Consider the following 23,952-nt stretch of genomic DNA (forward strand, 5'->3'; position numbering starts at 1 on the left):
GAGCAGCAAAACCTCCAAGCGTTGCGCCTCGTACACTCTCGGTTACTGATCTAGCGACACGCGCTTATTGATTTGAAGGCTTACTTAAGTAACGGAAAGCGAAGAGCGTGTTTCCTGACTCGAACAGGCGTGAAGTGCTTCAAGTGGCATCGGCCTGCGAGAAGACCCATACCGCGCCGTCCTAATAAAAAGGCGGAGAGAAAAGAGGTGAAGCGACACGAGAGATTGGTAGGCACAAGACTGCGCGACACCCAGCGCACTCGAGCGCGGGGATCAAGCAAGAGGGCCGCTCGAGAAGGTTGCGACCGTCACTTCTAGCAGCGCATTATAGGAAGCGCGCAGGGTCGAGCATCGTGCTTCAGGCGAGAACAAAGAGTAGCTTCTCGCGCCGGCCACAACACGTTAGCTGGGGTCGGTTCTCGACATTGCATGCACTACGAAGGCATTCATAGCGCACCGAGGGGGCGCTGAGACGACAGTCGGGTCAACTATATTCTTTTTTTTTTGTCTTTTGGCAGGACTTGCAGTAAGGTAAGTCAGCATTCACCCCGGGTAGATATTCGAAGTAGGTGTTTTTTGTTTATTTTTTAAGGTGGAAGCCTTTAATGCCTCATCGTTGTAAGCAGGAGTGTCGACAGAAATGTCACGCTTTTCAATTGGTCGAAATTGCCGTGACGTCACAGTGCGCGAATTTCAAACGGGGCAATTGTACTTTGGCTAGCCACCATGCAACCAATTAAAGGGATGGTATAGTGGCGCTCCAAGTAAGTGGGACTTAGGTTAGTTAATTGCTTAATTGACCAAGTAGCCTAATTAACCTTTCTTGTGATACCAGATAAATAAATAAAATAGAGCAGGAAATTGGTCGAGTTGGGGAATCGAACCAGGGCCTCCGGAGTGCGAGACGAGGACGCTACCACTCCGCCATGCCAGCTTTTTTTTTGTTTATTGCATGGAAGAACTTCCGTAAAAAGGGGGAAAACTTCAATCAAACTGGTTCGCGTCTCAAGTTACCGGGCTGCTTAATACGAGCCCGCCATAGCCCTACCTCAACACTGCATCCCCATGAAAACATCAAAATTCAGGGAGGCACACACATGCATCTAGGCACGGCAGCCAGCTTGGAGGTTCTTCGCGTGCAGCATATACACTCCTCACCAAAGCACACTGTTCACGAAACACAGATTTGGACGATCTTGGGGCTCGGCATGTCTGTCCATCATACGGCTTTTCCAAAGGCTGAACAGTCCGATCAACACAAACAGATCATAAGGCACAGCAGAGTTTTTGCCAACAGGCAGATATCTAATAGTGTATGGTCTAATTTCAATGTCCTTCTTAAGAGTTCGTTGTAGTATGTCCCAAAAGAACATGGCATCACGGTACAGGATGAAGCAGTGATCAATTGTCTCAGGCACGTTACACAGACGGCAATTCACATTCCAGGGTACAAACATCTCCTTGTCATTAAGACATGTCTTGACAGGCAGCGTCACTGTGTGTAGTTTGTAAAAGAACGTTTTAGCGGCTGCCTGAATGCACATCCGCCTAACACGCTTTTGAACGCAGATGTCCAAAGACCCGAGATAAGGCTGCCCATACAATGGTGTAGGGAACAAAGACTCAGTGAGAGCCTGGGTCATCTGTTTTCTCGAGAGGCTATAGAGGTAATCTAAAGAGAAGCGCACAGTGAGGAAATTGAAAGTGTCAGCAACCTCCTTAAGGAATCCCCATAAAGTCCCCCACGCGCCTGCACAGTCGGTGCGAATAAGTAAGGCAAATGAAAACTAAGCCGCCTAATGAGCACAGCTACCAGAAACGGGTGGTTTGCCGATTTGAAAAAGAAAAAACGGCAAACAAGTTCATGCACGACGAGGTGAACAAGGCCCACTCCACCACCCTCTAAGGGAAGGAACAAGTTGTCACGCCTCATGGGCTCCCATTGAGAGCGCCACACGAATGATGCAAATAGTCTGTGTATTGCTTGCACCTTCCTCTTCGCACAATGCAGGACTTGAAGGACATACGCGAGCTTTGCAAACAAAAATATGTTACAGACCTGTGCCCTCGCAAACACTGAGATTTCCCTACTCATCCAAGCCTGTGTTTGCCGCCGTAGAGTTACAATTTGTTAATCCCAGTAGGCTCTGCTGTTGCGAACTTTGTGCAGCGGAACGCCTAGGTACTCAAGGGGGCTACAGTCCCAGCATATGCCACCGAACTGGCTTGGCCTAGTTCCCCAATGAGCCAACCAAAAGCCTTTGGATTTCTCTAAATTAAGAGCCACGCCTGATACATCGCAGCTGTGTTTAGTCAAGTGTAAAGCCTCAAGTACACTCTTTTCGTCAGAACAAAAGAGGGCGACATCATCAGCGTAGGCTAAAACTTTAACTTCACATTGAGCCAGAGAGAAACCGCGGATATCTGCGCTGTTAATTATACTGAGACAGACGGGTTCCAGATATAGGGCAAACATCAATGGAGACAGTGGACATCCTTGACGAACAGATGCTTCTAGTGGTATTGGTTTCGTTAGCACCTGATTAACAATTATCCTTGTATAGGAGTTCATATAGCACAGCCTTATGCCTTTGAGCAAGACGTCACCAATATTTGCATACTCCAAGACCGCGAACAAGAAATCGTACCGAACTTTATCAAAAGCCTTCGCCAAGTCAATTTGAATCAGAGCTACCTGGCCTGTCTCATCTGATACTGTCTCTAATACTGAACGTGCAATATGGATATGTGTTTGAATACTGCGGCCTCTAATACCACAAACCTGATGCGAACCTATCAAGTCCATAATGACGAGCTGCAGACGACTGCAAAGAACCTTGGCAAAAATTTTGTAATCAACATTGCAGAGGGAAATTGTACGATATCCCTCAACAGTTTTCAACCGATTAGTATCTTTGCTTTTGGGAATTGATAATGTGTGCCCAGAATAGAAAGTGGGGGGAAGGACACCCACATCATAAGATGCTTGGAAAACTTCCATCAAAACAGGCACTAGGCAAGGCGAAAATGTTTTATAGAATTCGCTAGTAATACCATCTGGCCCAGGAGATTTCTGGCTCTGCAGGGCAGAAATGGCTGGTTGAATTTCATCCAAAGTGATAGTCCCTTCACTATACCACACTTCTCATCGTCAAGTCGAGGGAAGTTTCCGAGTAAGAAACTGTAATCGAAACCCCCATTTGGATCTTCGCAACTGCCAAACAACTTCCGATAATAGTCGAAGAAAGCAGCACGAATACCAGGCACATCGCTGTATGTGCAATCACCATACTGAATTTCCAATATTTCTTTCTCAAGAGCATTCTCTCTTTCATCACTCAGGGCCCGACGAGAAGGTTGCTCGTCAAGAAATCTTCGAGACCTAGATCTTATCAGGGCCCCCTTATATCTTTCTGTCGCAAATTGTTGAAGCTCTGGTTTTACGTTATTAGTCTCTTCGAGATAGGCACCCGGGCTAACCCTCTCTAGCTCATGTAACTCCGTTAGGGTGCGCCCAAGCTCACGAGGGTGGTGTCTCTTCAGGAAAGCGATTCTTGCTGAGGCCTCAATTGCCAAGTTTTTGATCTCCTGTTTAAACAAGTCCCACTTTTGAAAAACGGACAGATCATGGCGTGACCATACGTCTTTCAAACAAGTAGGTACAGCACGCTGAAAGATTTCGTCTGAGAGCAGACAGTTATTCAACTTCCACAACTCCCATCGAGGGTGAAGTACATGCCGAGTGTACCTCCCTATCTGAAGAGACACCATACAGTGGTCACTGAAGAAGATGGGCCGCACCAAGTAGCCAAACACACTTGCTAACGCGTCTACAGAAACGTAAATTCTGTCAAGGCGAGCATTAGAGGAAAACTGAAAATGAGTGAAATGTATACTGTCGCCTTTTTCCTGTCCCACATCCACAAGATTATATTCAGAAACCAAATCGGTAAGTAATGCAGCACTAGGGTCGTATCTCTTACATACCACTCATCGGTCCTCATCCCTACAAACACAATTAAAATCTCCCAACAATAAAATTTGCGGTCCGTGCACAAATGTTCAACTAATGACAGAAAGAAAAGCCTTCTATCGCGCTGCTTTATGGGGGCGTAAACACAAATAATCCTCCACTGTACACCTAAAATTGTGAGATCACAGTATATAAGTCGCCCCTCGTCATCTATGGCTGTCATCTCTAGCATGTTCGCCAGGAATAGCATACAACCTCCGGATAAGCCTCTCGCGTGGCTAACAATAATGCTGTATTCCGACAAAAAAGGCTCGAGAGCCGCTTCTGTTTCTTCATCAGAGGACAACTTTGTTTCCTGGATAGCGGCTACACACACGCTCCATTTCTTTAAGAGATGCCGTACCTGCTGTTGCCTCCTACGATTACGCATACCCCTAACGTTAAGGGTAGCGACTTGATATGCTGCGACGCTCGCCATTTTTGGTGCCAGTCTTAACAAACGCCATCCCCTGGAATGTGGTGGCCCGCCTCCAAATTGGCGGCCTCTCGGGCAGACATCGCCCTCCTCTTTAACGCCGCCCTTCCCGTGGCCTCTACACATTGTGCCTTGTGGTCAGCGCCATCGATACACACCTCGTCTGCATCTGCTGGACGTTTCAATGGTGCGGTGCTGCCCATGTCTTCCTCTGAGACAGCCAAAGCCTCACTCCACGAACCCGAGGGGAGCACATCACTCGCTGCCACACTGACAGCCGACAGGGAACCGGACACGCCAGAGATCGACGTCACACACGGCTCACCGTCACCCTCCAACGACGAAGCATAATCAGCAACAGAGGAGGATCGGCGAGCATTCACTGGCTGTATCGCCTCGACTGATTCCACAGGAGGCATATCCGGACGTTGTCCTGTGGCGACGAGGTGTCCCTGTGCAGCAAGCACAGCAGTCCATGCAAGCTCGATGGTTTGGAATGGATAAAGCTGCGTCTAGTAAATACGATGTCTTCGTTCACTCCCATCTTCCTCCCTTCCCGTTACGGTGAGGTTCACGTGTCCACCGAGATATGCGAGACAGATACATTTTCTTTCCTCAAAAACCAATTTACGAACGAGCGAGGCGTAGAGCCGAACGGTCGATGGCGTTCTCTGGACTCCCTGGCAGCGTTGCAAGGCGCTGTCGCGTTCCACTCTTAGAGGCGAAGCTTAACATCTTAACCACACGACAGTGACACAAGCAGCACCACCGCGCTTAAGGCTTCCGACTCACCGCACTTTAGGTCAACAAAGCGCCCCCCCCCCCCCTGACTTTTTGTGTGTGAGCGAAATCAGGGAGTGAAGGGCTGCTTGTTTTAAGCTAAAGATTTCGAGCTAATCGGGTGTTAGTCTTTTTTTATAACTTCGGCTGGAGGTTATTGTCATTGAGTAAGAAATGATAGGTGCCAATTTCCCAGGCCACCAATTGATAAGTGCACTCAGAGGTTCGCAGCTAAGACTCGCGTAGACCAGGCGTTCATTCCTTAATTTAAACCATTCACGGCAGATTTTTTTTGTCTCCGAATTTTAGCAGAGAACTTTTTGTGTTACCTGTACGGCGCAATGTTCATCTTTGAGACTGACCATTGCCCTCTAACGTGGCTGCGACAGATGTCCCCAGAAGGCAGGGCAGGCGCCGTAGTTGATGAAACAAGGACAGGATTTTTGAGGCCTGGCCCATGCTCAGGAGGAAGCTGTACTGCTGGGAATACTGCTGAGGCAAGCTGCGCCGGCGAAGCTACCTCCGGCAGCATGTCACCGGAGGCACTACGCCTAACCTCGGTGGACAGTTCAGCTTCAGGCTGTGTGCCGTGCCTTTGCGAAGGGTACTATGTCTTTACAGGCTTCGCGCAAGCTTTCACCAGTCAATACTGATATACTCCCCACAGTCTTCAAGTTTATACCCCTGGTCACACCTCTCCTCCAGGCAACGAGAGCGCCCGCGCGCTCTCCCGAGCAGCTACCTTCGGGGCGCTGTCGACGCACGCGGAGGAAGAAGCAGACACAGAGGGCTCCTTCGCAGCTCTGCACAATTACACTCACATCACAGAATATTACCGCACACAAAGAGGAACACTGCCACCACCCCACCCAACACTGACCAAGGCCGAAGCTGCGGCATGGCGTCAAGTTCAGGCTCACACGTATCCTAACCTATATCACAAGCGCTTGTTCTTCCCCAACCTCTGACTGGAAAAATGCCCTAGGTCCCAAGAACACCGACCTACACGTACCATTCGGTTTAGGCCTGCACAATACCACCCGCCGACGTACCAACCACAACCGTCACCACCCCTTTCCCATGGGACGATTTTCTGTCAAGTACGACTAATCAACTCCAGCTCATCGATCGCGCAGAGAAAATAGCGGCGGTAAATGGGGTCACGGACTGAGAGCCATTCTGAGACCGCTGTGAAGGGCACGAACCGCCAAGACCAGCTAAGCTGCCCTAATGGGCCTGCACAGTCGCGGTGGCACATAGTACACTGGACTGATGGCTTCACTCAAGGAGACATCCGCAGCTTAGTTTTTAAAGAAAGTTCTTCCACGGCATCCCCCTGTTCCATTGAATAACACCGTGACATTTGCTATATGCAACGCATCCAGACGGCGAATGGGCGTGCGAAGCCTCCTTGGAGGGTGCGAGGCCAGTTTTTTTTTTTTTTCCTATAGGGGTAGTATTTACGCGGCAGGCGAGATTTCCACAAGAGCGATGTCAAGGTATCTTAGCTAGGAAACTTCGTCTTCTTGTCTTCGACTTTTCTTCTCTGAGCACCAGAACAAATTCTCTGTGCATACAGTGTGGGCAGGTTTCCCTTTGTGCGGTTGACGTTGTTCGTGGTCGTTCTGAATATGTCAGGATTCGACTAAGAGCCTTTTTTGGTAATTTGTTTCGGTTACAATGATGCTTGTTGCGGCAAAGTTAATTTTGTGGTCGGAGTCTTCGGAGTATTCGGCTACGGGATGGTGCTCTCTTCCGAAACTGTGAACGTCGTTTTGATGGCGCCCAACTCTTTCTTTTAGATTTATTTTTTCGATGTTGCTTGCGTCGCAGTGAGCGCAAGGAATGTTGTAGATAATACTTAGCGCTCTTTGGTTTGTCTTTGTAAGCCAATGTTTGAAGGCTTGTGCTCACCCTAGACCCCCCCCCCCCCCCCCCCTTTTTTTCTCAGGATTAGGGCGATGGTTTCACTCGCACCCCGAACATAAGGCAGGTCGTGGCGCTGTCGTACGTTTATTTCTCGGCGCATGTACTTGTGTTTTTGGAGGCGAATAGTTTTTCGAATAAAGTTTTTTGTGTAACCGTACAGGGTGAGTTCTTTGAATATGGTGCGTTGTTCTTTTTTTCTGTCGTGTTCTGTGCTGCGGTTTGTCTCAACTATTGTGAACAACGCCTTCACCACTGTTCCTTTTTTAGTGCTGGGAGGTTCGAAGCTAACTTCCTGAATGAGTTCGTTTGTGGTGTACAGAGAATTTACGGGCGCAGTATTTTACTGGTACAAGGACGTCCAAAAACAGGAATGAGTTTTCTTTTTTCACCTCTAGTTTTAGTTGAATATCTGGTTCAACGAAAATCTAGGGAACTATTGGCTGCAGATTGCATGCAACGGAAAGCATTGCGAAATGAAAGCTAAAACATAACCGGAATCCTGAAAAAAGGTGGTCTCCAGGTTGCGCACAAGCCTACAAACACTGTAACGCTTTGCCTACTTGTTCCCAAAGACCGGCCATGCAGAAAAAGAGGCCCAGACATTACCTGCAAAATTAGTTGGGGCGACAGAGACGCAAGCTACATCGGCGAAACCAAAAAACTAAAAGAAATAACTCGGCACCACAAAAACGAAGATCGCAACTTCGCAAGGCAGCGCAATCCTATAGCCCAACATTGCGAAGACTATGACTATAATGTCAACTTCGAAGAAACCAGCATCCTCTCAACCGAAAAATTATCAAAAAAACGCTCTTGCTAGTATTTTGGTTCATTCAAATGACCCCGAATAACATCAACCGCATACGGAAAGCTGACCGCAATATATGCACAGGAACATCGCTGTGCAGCTCAAAGAAGAGAAGCAGCCGTTGACCGCCTCCGCACAGCCCAAAAACGTGACTCAAAGCATGCGCACTAAAAGACGCCAGCTACTGCCCCCAGTCACCCCTGCGCACGGAGCGGAGTCGGCTTCGAAACTTTCTGTTTTAAATAAAAGTTTTTGGTTGGAGATGTGTCAGAGTTTATTATAAATATGCAAGGCCAACCCGACAAGCAAATCTGTCAACATGTTTATATATAGGGCGTGCACGACTTGTAAAACGTGCCGGTTTAAGAATTTATAAGCCGCTGAACTCCCTATGGCGTAACTGCATGCATGCACCCTTTGAATTCCAGCACCCCTTCACAATCGCTTAAAGCGGATGCATACCGCCTTTATCCCGACAGTGTCCCCGAGGCGGCCTCGACATACGAACGCTCATTATGTCACGTAGTGGTGACTGCTGTCCGGGGAGGAGGAAGACCGCGAAAATGCCTTCTAAACAAAAATTTGTATTTGTGCTGATTTTCGCCCGCAAAGAACTGAATGAGTCGGCGGCGGCGTAGCAACACGCGTGCTCGGTGGACGTCGAATGAAAAAACCGCCATTCTCGGTCATGCTCAATGTAAACCTCATGGCGAACGTTCAAGATAATGCGTGCAAAGTTACCAGAACATTCTGGGACAACGTAGAATCGACTCCGTCTGGATGCGATCAATCGAGATAAATCTGGTAGCGTCTTGCATCACAAACAAAGCGACAAAGCGACGTCCCGGCAGCTTTGAAGAATGAGGAAGTAAACTCTACAAAGGTTTGCGGCAATAATCACTCAAAGGCAGATAAGCATATAGAGGGCGTTTCACCTAAGACTTTAGACAATTTTTAAAAATAGGCGTTTTTTGTGAGAAGAGCGCTTTTTTCGCCATAGCATTTTAAATGGTGTACTACATCACAATACAGCAAATAGGTGCTGACTCACTGGCTCGTAAACTAATGTCAATAGTTAACTTTCTAAAAATACTCTTAGGTTTCTTAATTGTTGAGAGGCGTGCAGCCCACCGTAAATAATATCCTGTTGTGTCCCCTTATTGCTTTTGTGTGTGTGCGCCCCCGCGTCCTCCTCCTAACGAATATCAGTTTTTAGAGTTTAGAATACGCAGCTACTCTCGGCGCTTTGAGCCAACAAACTCGGCTTCAATGCGGCAAAATACATGCGCGTTCGAGGGGCTTGCAGGCAAAGCAGCCTCTCCAGTCCACGTAACGAATCGAAATGGCCAAAATTTGTTTGGCCACAGCGCCGAGAACAATCGCGTTTGTAAATTTTAAAATCTGGTAAAAATATTTGCTACAATCGACTACAGGCCTCTTAATAAATAATGAACCTAACTGTAATATTAAAAAGTTATAAGCGCGTCTCATCTCCGTTTTGATGTGTACTACACCGCTGACAGTGCTATGCCGAAAAAGAGCTGTCCTAACTGAAAAAGGCTATTTTTTTTTTTCAAATTGCATACAGTCTTACGTGAAGCACATACACAAATTTCACAATCTGTGAGAGCCCCTGGCTTGAAGGTTTTACTCGCATGATTATGAGGAAGTAGGTGCTACGCCAAATATAGAGCAGGAAATCTTCATGTGTAAAGAAGGAAAGATTGTAATTTTTGCAAGGTTTTTTTATGATAGACGTAGATCTTTCTGCTCATTTTTTCCGCTTCTTTTTACATCTGTTCACATTGAAGTCAGCGGTAGCCATGGTCTGTGTTGTCTGAAAATACATTTCAGTCATGAATGCAGAATCAATATTATAAGGCTCAAGAAAATGTGAGCAAAATGGTGCAGTATGCCCTTACTTTGTCTTGGTGAGTTGTTGGCAATCCGACATCCGCTTTACTTCAGGCAATATCTGTTCGTATTATCTGAAATGAGAAAAAAAGTCAGTTTGTTTTTCATCTGTTGGTGCAGAGAACTTCTAATTACTCTCACAGCGCAGAAATATAGCCCATATGTCCTCCGTTCCCAAATTTGTACGTTTAGAAGGATTCATGCAGCCATAACTGTACTCACCTTGTCAGCCTTGAAGCATGCTTTTACCTGCACCATAAGACAACAGGGCTGTCCTCTTGTGTAACCTATGGAAGCAATGAGCATGATGTAAGAACATCCAAGTAAAAAAACTGCTTTTCGTAGTATAGCCTAATGATGTGAAGTCTTTTCTTCGGGTGGTGGACTGCTATGTTGGCACTACGTATATTGCATGTTAAGCTGTGCATGCTCAGGAGATTATATCGTTGGACGAAATACTGTACTACCGCATACTGCGAGAATGCAACGAAGCCATGCAGAGGGGTGTGCCTAATTACAGCTGCTGTCATTGACTGTTCTGTAAGTGGTTGCTATTCTTTTATCTGAACCCGTCTTCATACTGCTGTGAAGCATAATGCTAAGAAGCATGTTTTTATTTTTTACCGCTTGATAACACATTTGCTGCCCTTGCTCAATCACCATAATTATCATACCTTGCCAAGCTACACTCACTGCTGGCCAAAGGCTTTTCCCAATTCTCCCCATTTAACGCTGTCCTCAGCCAGCTGCGGCAACCTTCTCCCCATAAAGCTGGCAGTGTCATCTGCCCACATGACTTTTAAGCGCCCCTCCTGTGCATGCCCTGGCTTCCTGGAATCAAAAGTTTTGCCCTTATTGACGAATAGTTTCTTGTCTTCATAATATATGCCCTACCCATGCCCATTTTTTCATCTTGATTTTGAATGGGGTTATAACGTCCATTCGTCCTTGACCCACATTTCTCTCATCCTGTCGCTTGAGGTTGTATGTATCATTATCCTTTCCACAGCTCATAGCATTGTCCTCAAATTAAGTGCAACCCTTTTTTAGTGTCAATGTTACTGCGGTGTAGGTGAGCACCGGTAAAATAAAGCTCTGTTGTATAATTTCATGTTGTGTCATTCGTGATCTGATACCTGCTATGTGCAGTCAAGCCAATTCATATTATCGTGATATTTGCTCTGCTGTCATGGTTTGGATCTGGAGTAACGTCGGGCCTTAATTAAATGCACTCCTATACACTCCCAACGTTGCGCTATCAATTGTAAACTGTCATTGAGTCCTAAGAATGTTGACCGTTACTTTTTGTGTATGTTTAGAACCTTCACTTTGTTTTACACGTGTATCCTCGATCACGCTTTGCAATTCATCTCCTGCATTACTTAACACGGCAATGTCATCAGCACTATTCTTGATTACTGAAGCATTACCCCATTAACTTTATACATAATTCAGATATTTAAATACCTCTTGAAATATGCAGTGAAAAATACGAGGTTAGCATCCTTCCTCCCTGATACCATTCGTTTTTCGGATTTTGTTACTTTATTTGTGAACGACTACGGTGACTACTTGTGCAGCTGCTATGGATGCTTTGCAGTACTTTTACTCATGCCCCTTTTAAACTGTAGTTCCCTAATGTTTGCATGACTGCAGAAGTTTCGAGTGGAAATGCGTTGCCAAGAACTCTTTGCAAAAGTTACCTACCCAGGCCTCAAGAATGGAACGTCCGCCTGTACTTAATAAAATCACAAAAGTATTTCACTCACCGCATCAGCATGGGTCACTTCGTAGCCTATGTTAGTGTCGAAGGCAGCTTCTGCTGTCTTTGTTTTCTGAAACAAAATGATAACGCAACTCTGTTTACATGGCAACATAGCCTTTCGAACCTGCAGAAATGCAATAGGCTGTAAGTCAACCCAGTTCTAGGTTACAGCTGTCTACTTACTGTGTCTGTCTGCTGAAGTTCGCGGATTTTCATGGCAGCTTTCATACCATCATCGTCCTGTGACACCTGAAAGAAAAGTGTTTGATTTACCAGCGCTGCAGAAATGATCTTTTCTGGGCACGCAGCCACTTTGGGTTGACAAATATTCTCATATTGTGTCTGTCTGCTGCAACTCCAGCATTGCCATGGCAGCCTCCATAGTGCAATTGTCCTGTGATGTCTGCGATGGAACAGAAGATACTATGTTATTTTTTTTCCCACGATAGTTACAATTTTTTATGCCATGGTAAAAAATACAGAGCAGTCACTAATAAGGACACGCGTCTGCGTCTTCATGAAGGAGTTCCCTGTCGACGAGCTGCTCAGGAGAGAGGTAAGAATGACGGGAGAAAGAAGCAGGCGGGTTTTGGTTTTTAGTTCATTTGGAACTTTGTTGTAGGAAAGTCCAGAAATTGTTGACATCAGCGGCAAAACAACTCGATCATTGTGGTGGCAAGGAGAGAAAAACAATTCTTCTGTTAAATGGGGCTGCAGCGGCGGTTGAAAGATAAATATAATGTAGCTAACCTGTTCGCGTCTTCAGACAACAAAAAAATAATTAAATTGATGTATTTGTCGCACAGCGTTTTGGATATTGCGTTTCGGTGTGCAGACTGCTGAGGAATATGGCCACGCATATACCTCAGCATTCCTGAACGAACGTGATCGCTATGCTCTCTGTGCCCTCGTGTAGCAGTCTCCCAGGTAGCACATGACAGCAGGCAAATATTAGAATGCCGTTGGCAAAGCATGGCCCTAAGTAGGCCCAGAGTTCCTAATGAGTTTCCGATATTGGCTGCACAACTCACTGCCGCATCCAATGATGGCCCTGGTTAATTGTCCATTGCTTTCCCAGTACTGGCTGTGCCATTAAAAAATCCTGGCTATCATGGGCCAGGTTAGCCAGAATTTTCTCGCTCTTTGCCACTGTCGGTTGTGCCACCTTAAAATCATAGCTATCACGGGCCATGTTAGCCAGAGTTCCCCCACTGTTTGTCGGAATTGGCTATGCTATTTAAGAAAACTGTCTATTTCATTTATTTATTTATTTATGCAAGGTACCTACCGCGCCATCAGAGGCAATATTTTAGGAGGGGGGGGGGTAAGTACCTTAACAGTGAGATTCAATACAGAAAAATAGACAAAACAGACAAAAGAAGTTAGACATATGCTAACAACTTCCAATAAAGACAACAGCAATCTGATTACACCTGAGACGCCTTCAACAAAAATTGTCAAAAGGCGCCTTCAACAAAAATCAAATTAGTTTAATTTGAATTAAATTTTTGGAATAAAAAAAATCATTTTTTTTATTCGCTCTAGGAATTCACTGCCGCAGTGCGCAGCTGGTGTCTGCTTCATGAAGATCACGATACAAACGGAATAGCTTAGTGCAAGTGCGTTCACTAAACCGATTTTTTGCGCAGTTTTATCAACGTCCAGAAACGAAGCCGTCGCCTCGCAAATTCGAATTATGCGTTGCGTTCGTCAAATAATAGGCGGGTGCTTCTTAAAAGCGCGCGGACACGTGCTAAGCGCCCTAGGTCAGGCCCTGTGATCGCGTCATTTTCGTGTTTCCTGATTTGCTATTTCCTTCATTTTCTGGAAGTCGTAGTGTTGAAAATGGTTGTCTTTGTCCATTTTATTCTTCTGTTGCGTATTTTGCATTGGGGGCTATATAGCTCTAGCTCACGTTTCGATGGTTTTCGATGAAAACCATCGAAAGTATTTGCGAATATTTGCGAAAGTATTTGCGAAAGGGTAGTTGGCCCGGCAACTATCCTTAATAAGCGCGCTGTTTTATCCTTAATAAGCGCGCTTATTAAGGATAAAACATTAAGGATAAAGGATTAATAACTATCCTTAATAAGCGCGCTGTTTTACGGTGTGATCATGTACCAACTGGCCCGGCAACTATCCTTAATAAAATCTTGTCATCGTCGGCTCTGCTTCAGAAACACTCGGCTGGGGGACGTACTTTGGAAAGAGACGCACACAGATCATTTACGTCACCACCCAAATGCTACAGCTGACAGCAGGCTGAGAAATGTTCACCAAATCTCCCACCACAGTCTGGATCGCGCATCTTTCGTAAAACCGGTGCTTGATGAGGAGCTTCAAGTGCGGGCGGTGGCGGAGATCCTCTTTTGCCTGCACTCGCACGTATCTGCAGCTCTTGCAGAATAGCAAGAACACAGCTTGTTTGGAAAGGCGATATCGGGCCAAGAATTCCTGGTCGTTGTAGTGCTCGAGTGGGTACAGCCCATCGGCAGGACGCCGTGGTCGCGCAACCGCTGCAGCTCGTACACACGGCAGCGCCAAAGTTCACGTGCGCGGCGCAAAAACCTGACGTAGCTTTCAAAGCTGCCGTTCTGGGTGACGAACGGAATTGCCTGCATTACTCCCTGTTTCCAACGGCACGGGGATGTAGCACCTGGACGAACTCGGGAACACCGTGTTCGGTAAAGCTGAAGAGCAGCGTCCCAACGCGCACACACAGGCAGCAATCAGAAAAAAAAACACCCGGCGCTCATACGGCGCTCGCCTGCGCGCGGGCGAGCACCACGGCGCGCGCAAAAGAGAGCGTACCGCATGCTGAGTTTTGCAGAGAAGCTTGCCTTCAGTTAGAGGAGCGGGGTTAGGAAGCATGAAGGTAGCATGCCGGCTACCTTAGCGTAGGGAAGCACCAAGGAGCCCCTAACTTAGGGCCCCTTAATAAGGGACGTTTCAGAATTGACACAAGGTGGCCTTACGGTGTTTCAGGTGCCCTTAGTAAGCTAAGGAGCCTTTTAGAATCCGGGCCTATGACTCGCAGGTCACGTCTGACCAACATTTTCGGGCTACTTCCTTCTCGGTAAAAAAAGTGCGCAGGCATTCCATTCCTATGGAAATGTAGGCTGAGGAGACACTCCTAAATAAAGTACGCAGCTAATTAATGATTCCATTATAGCGATGTAGCGCTTACGGAGTATTGCATCCCTCATCGCAGGTCTCGTTACTTCTTCCAAGTCATCCAACACTGAGCAAGAGGCTTTGAGCAAATTATATAAATTCTGCACGTGGTGTTATTAGGTTTGAAGCGCGCTAATTAGAGTGCCCCGTTCAAGTACTCGCCTTGATGTTTAAAAAAGGGCAAAAAGAAGAAGAAGAGAATAAAGCTCTCCGCCACGCCCCAGCAGATCTGAAAAAAGGACATCGTTCAGGTGCTACCCCAACCGCTTCACTTGGGGCTCTGGTGAGGGAGACCACAGTGAGGGAGACCACAGTGCACATGGAGACGGCGGCGACATTCAACCATGCTCAAGATTCGACTCTGCTGAACGCGGCTACACCGATCAAATTAACACCGCTGCCGCCGCTCCCGTAACTAAAGCAGAACACCTCGTCAGGCGTAAAGCAGAAAAAGTTCGGACGCAGGCTCCGAGCAGACACCACATCACCCGAAGACCAAGAAACCATGGGCGACCAATACCAAGGAACCCCGCCGGCTGGGGCAAAATGCCGCCCGTCCCCGATATGGACCTTCACCTGCTGCTGCCGAGAAGGTGAAGTGACGGACGAACACGTGAAAGAAATCAATGATTGCGGTGACCGGAAGAAGGGCCAAAGTCTGCATTCATTTCGGCGCCCGGCATAGCTGGACTAAGCGCCGCGAGGCTAAGCCCTCATCTACCATGTTCACTGCACCTACTGCTCTGGCTGAGCCACCGGTCCCGCTCCGAACTCCATCCAGAGAACCCCCTAAGCCACCGCCGTGCTTCTTTGTTCATCGTTCAGATGAAGGTGCACAGACGGTAAAGAGCAAACAGCACAAACATCGCTCGCTCCCTGCATGCTCGGCAGAACAAAATTCGTGGCGCGTTAGGATATTTAGAGTTTTTCCTCCTGAGCAAACGCTGTGCCGTGGGGAGCCACGCTGTGAGAGTTACGGCGGACCGAACTAAGGAAGATTGCGTGCTCTACGCCTTCACGACAAGCGGACATAGCGAAGGCTGCGGGCCGCCTGCAATGACTTTATAGAGTTCGACGCGGGGCCGCAAACCTCGCGCCTCCCATTGGTGACTCTTGACGTGTCAGCTGCGAAAGAGAAAGACCAACACTGTTCATGTAACGCACATTACAGTGAGCTACATGCACTCCTAAAAGTACTTCAGGTGCTGCTAGCCTGCAATGCGGGCACCTTATTGCGAAGCTTCGAGCCAAAGGTGGCCGAAGAGTTTTGCCTCCTAAAGTTGAACTTTTTTATTAAGTGACCAAATTGAATAAACCTAGTATTGATGCAGGGATCTAGGTTCATTAAACCTGTGGATGATTATCATGAAAAGGAAAACACGTATAGCTTGCACTAAGGGTTAGACAAAAGGTTTCTGCAGAGAGTGCAGTTCTCCACTTCAAGAGCCGTAGTCGCATTTCCATTACTGCATGCAGAGGCTAGATTCTAATTGCACATTGCAATGCACACCGATGTTAGCCCAATCCAGTTGCTTTTTACTAAGTCTGAGCATACCTTGGCGTTGAAATGGGAAGCGAGGCATTGTTTTATGGCAAGCCATTTAAGCTTCTCGAGACAGTGATATGGTTCAAGAAAGCTTCCGTGTAACCAGCGCGAGGTTCAAGTGTAGTCATGTGCACCGAAGGCAACTTAACATAACCTGGCCAGTCGGATGTACCTTCTTTCGTTTCACAAGAGCGCCGATTTGTGTGAGGTTCCTTGCGGTTCGCTTTTATATTTTTAATAAAAGCAGCGCATGGACACAGGACAAGATCTGAGAGAAGGCACACACGGCGCTGATCTCAGTGCCCTTTGTGCCTTCTCTCCGGTCTTGTCCTGTGTCCATGCGCTGTTTCTATAAAAAGAAAGATAGCCAACTTGCCCAAACTGGCATTTCGCTTTTATAGGTGGGAGGAGAGGGGCTGCGTCGGTAGCGTTTGTTAAGAGGCTACATGATCTATTAGGCAAAAGACAGGTAATAACTTGTACTCTTAATTGCTCAAAAAGCATGTCTGAAATTCTGCACTCCATGATGGCAAGCTCCGGTAGAGAAAGAAAAAAACCTTTCTAATCTAACATAATAAATCAGAATTCAAGTGCGATTCTTCACGCAGACTGCGGTGATCTCTAAAAGATAAAGCTAATTGATTCCATAAAAATGATCTTGTAGGGCAGGTGGAATTTATGTCTACTCGGTATTGCATAGTATATTAATGTAAGTTCTTTTCCTTTGTTTCGAACGTTGTGTGAGAAGTCCTCACCTGTGCAGTAAGGTATGTACGGCTACTGGAAAAATAATATTCGTTTTGATTGTTTGACGCTTAAAATTGAGGCCTCAGCTGTTGACTCCTGAAAATTTCTTTGGCGATGATTCGAAATTTTTTCGGTATAATACAACCTGGTATGAGTAAAAATTCAAGACTATAAACGTAATAAAGAGTTTTTGTAAAGAGTGGATTTGCGTTCCCATAGCCAAAGGCGTTGCAGCGCACTCTTCTACAACTTCTATGCGTCTTCTACGACACATATAATCAAGAGTAAGAAATGTAGCATCTCCAGAACTTAAGTTCTGTTGTGTCGTCTAAGAGCAGTGAAAGTATTTTTCGCACAGATTGATGAGAACTACATGAGCATTAAAATTTTTTTCTTTCTCTAATAATGAAAAAGTTGAAAATAAAAAAAATTTGAAAGTCAGCATGCAAGTAACAGCTGCACCTGCTGGTGTCGTAAGAAGGGCCATTTTTTTACCTTCACTGGCTACACTGGTGTCGCAAGTGCATAATTAAATCATGATACACTGGCTACACTAGTGCAGCCACCCTATTGAAAATATTGAGCGTGAATTCTGCGTGCCTATCTTTGCGTGTTTATTGCCACGCAAAATGCGACGATTGAGCGACGTTGCAGAACGCGAGACATATTTCACATAATTTGCGCAAGCCGAGCAAGCTCGCAAACGCGAGACATCTCTCACATAAAGTGCGCAAGCCGCGTAAGGCTCGTACAGCAGGGGACATCCTCGCGTAATATGCGCAAGCCGGGTGAGGCTTCCAGAATGTCCGAGAGCCAAGGGCGAGTCCCAGAATGTTCAAGAGCCGAGTCTGGCTCACAGAGCACTAGACAGTGTCAAATGGAGTTACCATCATGATAGCGATAATACCTTGCATGGCTGCAAGGCTCCTACATCACTGCTCAACACGTTACGCGAATGTCCTACCTTAAGGCCTCCTCATCTGTCTGTCACTGCCTCATTCAGCATGCATGTAGTGAGATAACAAGCTTTGCAGAAACGGTACTTCGTGGGATGGCTCTCATGTGTGTAGCATGCTTGCAAAAGGACATAGATAAGGTCACCTTAACTGGCTTTATTAATGCCACATCCCTCATGATGGGTGCCACACAGTGGCTAAACAATTTCTTCAGTTTCTCCAAATCCAGCAGGTTGGCGTCTTGATACAGGTTCTCACTATGCAGCACCTGCAAAAAGGTAGCAGTATATGCAAAAAAATTCAGTTCATCTGTTTTCTGGAAATTCCAGAAAAGGGCACAAGTAGTTCTTCCATTAATGAACTAATGATGATTTCGAAAAGTTGCAGGTTTGAAATACAGACATTGGGAAACCCGAATCAAGCACGCAGGCTGCTCAGCATCAAACCTGCACAAAATCTAATAACCGTGTCACACAGGCATTTTGAAGGCTTTCAAATGGCTATCAGCTCAGTGGCACTTGAATGCAGCTAAATGGGCATTTCCAATAGCCACAGAGTCCCTAGAACAGTGTGGACATCTATCAAGATTTTGAAGGCTTTTCAGTGGTAGAAATTTGCACTCAGACATGGAGCACTCGCAACTTACACTAAGGAATAAAATCAAAGCAATTTAATCGCTGAAAGAATACTCAACATGAAATGTACAACTTATTTCACTGAAATAAAAGAAGGCTGGCCACAAAACACTGCAGCAAGCGTATTATCACTGTTGCCAATAGCATAAAAACAATGAATACCACCTTTTCAAAACTGCGTGAGTGCTACAACAGCTTCCCAGCAAAATTATCAACTGTGACAGTGGCGCCACAGCAGTTTGGTGCGAGATGATGAAATATCTCTACGGCGATCAAGTATTCTGTGTAGCAGCGGCATAACTCCCGAGTTGAAGTGCAAATCTCAAAGCTCAAACTCCCACCTTAGCTGTTATCTTTAAATACATATTTAAATTCATTGGAGCGTGCTGCAGAAGTAGGTGGTCAGATCATTCGAGAGGATACGTGCAAGCTATCTCAGGAGACGAAAGATCTGATGAAGAAACGCCAAGCATGAGGACGTCTAACTTCAGAGATAGAATGGGACTAGGAGAGCTATCGAAGTTATTTATAAGTGCAAGGTAGCCAACATAAAAAAGTTTAACATGGAGAAAACCTAGCATGCTCTAAAGCATGGAGGTAGCCTAAAATCAGTGAAGAGAAAACTAATAATTGGTAAAAACCAGATGTATGCGCTAAAAGACAAAGAGGGCAATGTCATAAGCAATATGGATAAGATAGTTAAGGTAGCCGAAGAGTTGTACACAAATCTCTACAGTAGTGAATGTAATCAGAACGTTACAAAGAGAGGCAGTAGAGCACAGCAATGGGACATCCCGCCAGTAACGAGGGAGGAAGTAAAAAAAGCCTCAGGAGCAATGCAAAGGGGTAAAGCAGCTGGTGAGGATCAGGTAACAGCAGATTTGTTGAAGGATGGAGGAGAGATTATGCTAGAGAAACTAGTCACCCTGCATACGCTTGCCTCGTGACCACGAGCGTACCAGGAGATTGACAGAATGCGAACATTATTTTAATTCATAAGAAAGAAGATGTCAAGGACTTGATGATTTACAGACCAATCAGCTTACTATCCATTGTCTACAAGGTATTTACTAAGGTAATCACTAATAGACTCAGGACAACCTTCGAATTCAATCAATCAAATGATCAGGCAGGCTTTCATAAAGGATACTCAACAAGAGACCACATTCATGCAATCAATCAGGTGATAGAGAAATGGGCAGAATACAACCAACCCCAATATATAGCCTTCATTGACTACAAGACAGCAATTGACTCGGTGGAACCACAGCTGTCATGCAGGCATTGTGGAATCAGGGTGTAGATGAGTGTTATGTGAAACTATTGGAAGATATTTATAACGACTGCACAGCTACCATAGTTCTCCATAAGGTCAGCAATAAAATTCCAATAAGGCAAGGTGTCAGGCAGGGAGACACGATTTCACCAATGCTATTCACCGCCTGTTTACACGAGGTGTTCCGGGGCCTGAAATGGGAACAGTTGGGGAGAAGAGGTTGACACCCAACTGCGCGGGAACGCGGACGTGCTCTGCATGGGCTCCGTGAATCGTCAGTGTTCTTGACCGGAAAACCCCAGTTTAATGCAAAGTGTTTATTGGATGTGTTCCGTGAAGTTACGAGGACCATCTGGACACCAATTTTATCTCTGTGAGTAGAATATTTTTCCACTTACGGGACATTGAAATCTTGAGGCGGCGGGAGCCACGCTACACCTAACGCCGACGTAGCGTCGGCCGTGGCCGAAGCAGGAGACGCATGGGCTTCGCTGGCCCTACCGGGGCTGAGCAGCCTCGACGGCGGTATGGCATCAGCATCGACTGCGGCACACATTACGGCCCCGGTTATTGAAAATAACCCGGGTACGGACCAGCCCCAAGCCATGGAGCTTGCAAGCACCAACAACGCTGGAGCTACGAGGGGACCGCAAGAACAACCAAGAGTCTACCCAGTCAACGAGACCCCGTGGCGAGTGATGAAGGAATTAGTGGAGCGCAGAGCCCAGAAGGATAGGAAAGCTACCGGTCAGGCAAGTACACCTTCGGAGGCAAACAAGACTCCAGTGAGAACGAGCGAGCCACAGCAGCAGAAACCTGGGACGCCGGGACCGAACGCCATGGTCCCGAACGCGCCACCGGCGTCCGCTGCAAACAACCAACTGAAGACACTCCCTGGTAACAGGCGAGATTTCGTACAGCTGCCGAAAGGAGGATACAAAATCGTATTCCGACCGAAGAGCCACAACCTAAGAGTGGGAGATTTCAAGCCCAGCGATTACATACAAGCCCTGGTGAAGGAATGCAAGCTGGTATACATCGGCGACATGCTTGTCGCGGTGAAAGCCATCTCAAACATAATAATAGTCCGGACGCCAGATGGTGCGAAGGCAGAAGCTCTGCAAAAGACGAGGAAGTTGTGCCTCGGAGACAAACAATTCGAGTTCAATGCCTACTGCTCCACGGCGGAGGGAACTATCCGGGGTGTGGTGCATGGAGTGATGGCCGGCACCACGCAAGAGATCCTAATGAACCACATCCAAGTAGCAACGCCGGGAATTTGTGCAGTCTACGCAAGAATGCTCGGGAAGTCAGAGTCAGCGCTCATCGCGTTCGACGGACCGAGGTTGCCCAAGACAGTCGCAGTGATGGGAGGACTTTACAGAGTTTACCCTTACCAACCTACGAAGCAGGTGTGCTTGAGATGCCACCTGCAGGGGCACCGATCAGACGTCTGCCCGGAACCAGAACCCATTCCGCAGTGTCCTGGATGCAAACGTGCCAACGTCGACGGACACGAGTGTGGGGAGCCCAGGTGTGAGTGGTGCGGCGAAGCTCACGCCACGGGCGATATAGGATGTAAGAGACGTCTCAAGCGGAAAGGCCAGCAGAACCAGCAAGGCAAGAAAAAAGAAAGCAGTTGCCACGGTGGTCACAGGCCGCGGTGGTTCGACAGCGAGGAAGCCGAAACGAAAGGAAAGAACGGATCCTCGAGATCTGCGTCTCGGAACAGGCGCGGCGGCAGCAGAAGCCGAACGCCGTTCTTCAAAGAGGGAGACTTTCCGGGGCTAGCAGACGCGAGAACCACCGACCACGATGGCGACAACGCCTGGGTTCGAGGGAACGCTCACGGCGCTTCCGCATCTAAACAGAAGACCAAGCAGTCCAAGAAGGTGAGTCAGTCTAGGAGCGAGTCTCCAGTCTATCCCACTGCTCTTGACTATTCGATACAGGCTAGATTCGAAGCTCTAGAAAAAACAAACAGGGAACTTAGAGAGGAAAATGAACGACTAAAAAGGAGGCTCTCGTTTATAGAACAGCGACAACAAAGAGAAGAAAATGATACAAACCGAGGAAAAGTACACGGAGTACAATCGCCCACGACGAAAACAAGCACGCAAGGGCCAGCAGCCGTACAACCGCAAGTATAGGGAAGAAATATATGCTACTATACCACTGCACCAAATACAGGAGCAACAGAAAACAGTCTTGGCGACGCTGGAACAAATCATGAGCAGACTGAACGCAACCGATCAGAGATTGGCAGAACTGTTCAGGAGACAAAACAAGAGAGCACCGGAACAGGTCGACCTAAACGAAAGCGCGAAGATCTTCGCGGCGCAGCAGTAGTGTCACATCATGGCTAACGCAGAAGAAAAATTTACAATATGGCAATGGAACTGTAGAGGATTTCGAAAAAAAAACCGATTTCAACATACATGTAATGCAGCATAAACACCCTCCCACTGTAATAGCGCTGCAAGAAACTAACACTTCGCCGAAGATAGTCGGCTACGACACCATAGTAGATGAAAGATTTAAAAAAGTGGCCATTTTATGTCAGAAGGGGGTCACTACGCACAAGCACACGACACCAGAAGAAGATATAGAACACCTTTTAATAGAGGTAATACCTAAGAAGCGCGGGGAGAAGAGCCTATTCGTACTTAACATATATTCACCACCTCGCAAGAAGAGACATGACTTCAGAGAAATCATTAGAGCGGTGATCGGCCTGGTAAAACAAAACCACCTTGTGATTGTAGGAGATTTCAATGCTCCGCACAAAGAGTGGGGCTACAAGATGAATACAAAGAAAGGAAAAACCATCCTAGATGGAGTGGACACGCACGGGCTGGAAATCGTTACCGATAGCAGACACCCTACTAGGGTCGGAAACAGCGTTTCAAGAGACACTAGCCCTGATTTGACCATCATAGGAAATATCCTAGACTACGAATGGTCTAACACCGGGGAGCAGTTCGGAAGTGACCACTACGTAATTCAAACGCAAATTAAACTTACAAGGTTCAGCACAATCCAGAGAAAGACAAAAATCACAGATTGGAAAAAATTCCGTGAACAGTTGGAGAATGAAGCCGGACGAACTCCGATAACGGACATCGAAAAGTGGACCAAACGACTACGGGAGGTCCACAGAGACAATACTACAGAGCTAGAGGTCACCGATGAATTTCCACGTGCGGATAAACGATTGCTACATCTTTGGGAGGCTCGTAGGGGACTGACGAAAAGATGGAAGAAACAAAAACATAACAGGAAATTGAGACTCAGAATAGCTCAGATCAATAAGGAGATAGAAGACCACACTGCAAACTTACTTAGAGATAATTGGCACCAAATTTGCAATGAAGTAAACGGCAACTTGGGTAGCGCTAAAACATGGGCGCTGCTCAGGAACCTCATAGACCCGACAAAATCGAAAAGAGAAAACAGCAAAACGATAGAACGTATCACGCACAATTTTCAGGGAACGGACGCCCAGATTACAGATTTCCTTTGGTCCAGGTACGTCGGAAGCACGCAAGTGCCACCCTGCACCATGGTATATTCAGGGACAAGGAACTCGAAGCTGGATGAACCGATAAAAGACTACGAGGTATACGCTGCTGCCAGGTCATTCACAAGGAACACAACACCGGGAAAAGATCAAGTAACAAATGCAATGATCAGAAACCTCAGTGATGACCAAATCGAAAGCCTGACTTGACTAATCAACGAGCACTGGGAAAGGGGCACGGTCCCGGCGGAGTGGAAAGACGCTGAGATTATCGTGATACCTAAACCAGGGAAACACCCAGTTTGGAGAACCTTAGGCCAATTTCACTAACTTCATGCCTCGGTAAACTATACGAGAAAGTGGTCAAGACTAGACTGAGCATTTACATGGAGGACAACGGTCTGTTTCCGGATACCATGTTCGGGTTCAGAACGGGGCTCTCCACGCAAGACGT

General features: G+C 46.8%; 1 protein-coding gene across 1 annotated transcript; it reads left to right on the plus strand.

The window, feature by feature from the left end:
• The first annotated feature begins 21,265 nt into the window (after positions 1–21,265).
• Positions 21,266–23,589, plus strand: LOC149356176 (uncharacterized). Its single transcript, XM_089584131.1, has 2 exons — positions 21,266–21,870; positions 23,507–23,589. Exons 1-2 carry the CDS (start codon positions 21,277–21,279, stop codon positions 23,576–23,578), a joined length of 666 nt encoding a protein of 221 aa, XP_089440257.1. The 5' UTR covers positions 21,266–21,276; the 3' UTR covers positions 23,579–23,589.
• Positions 23,590–23,952: the final 363 nt, after the last annotated feature.

This window comes from Amblyomma mixtum, chromosome 3, assembly GCF_055824585.1.
Source record: "Amblyomma mixtum isolate Tamu chromosome 3, ASM5582458v1, whole genome shotgun sequence".
Lineage (NCBI taxonomy): Eukaryota > Metazoa > Arthropoda > Arachnida > Ixodida > Ixodidae > Amblyomma > Amblyomma mixtum.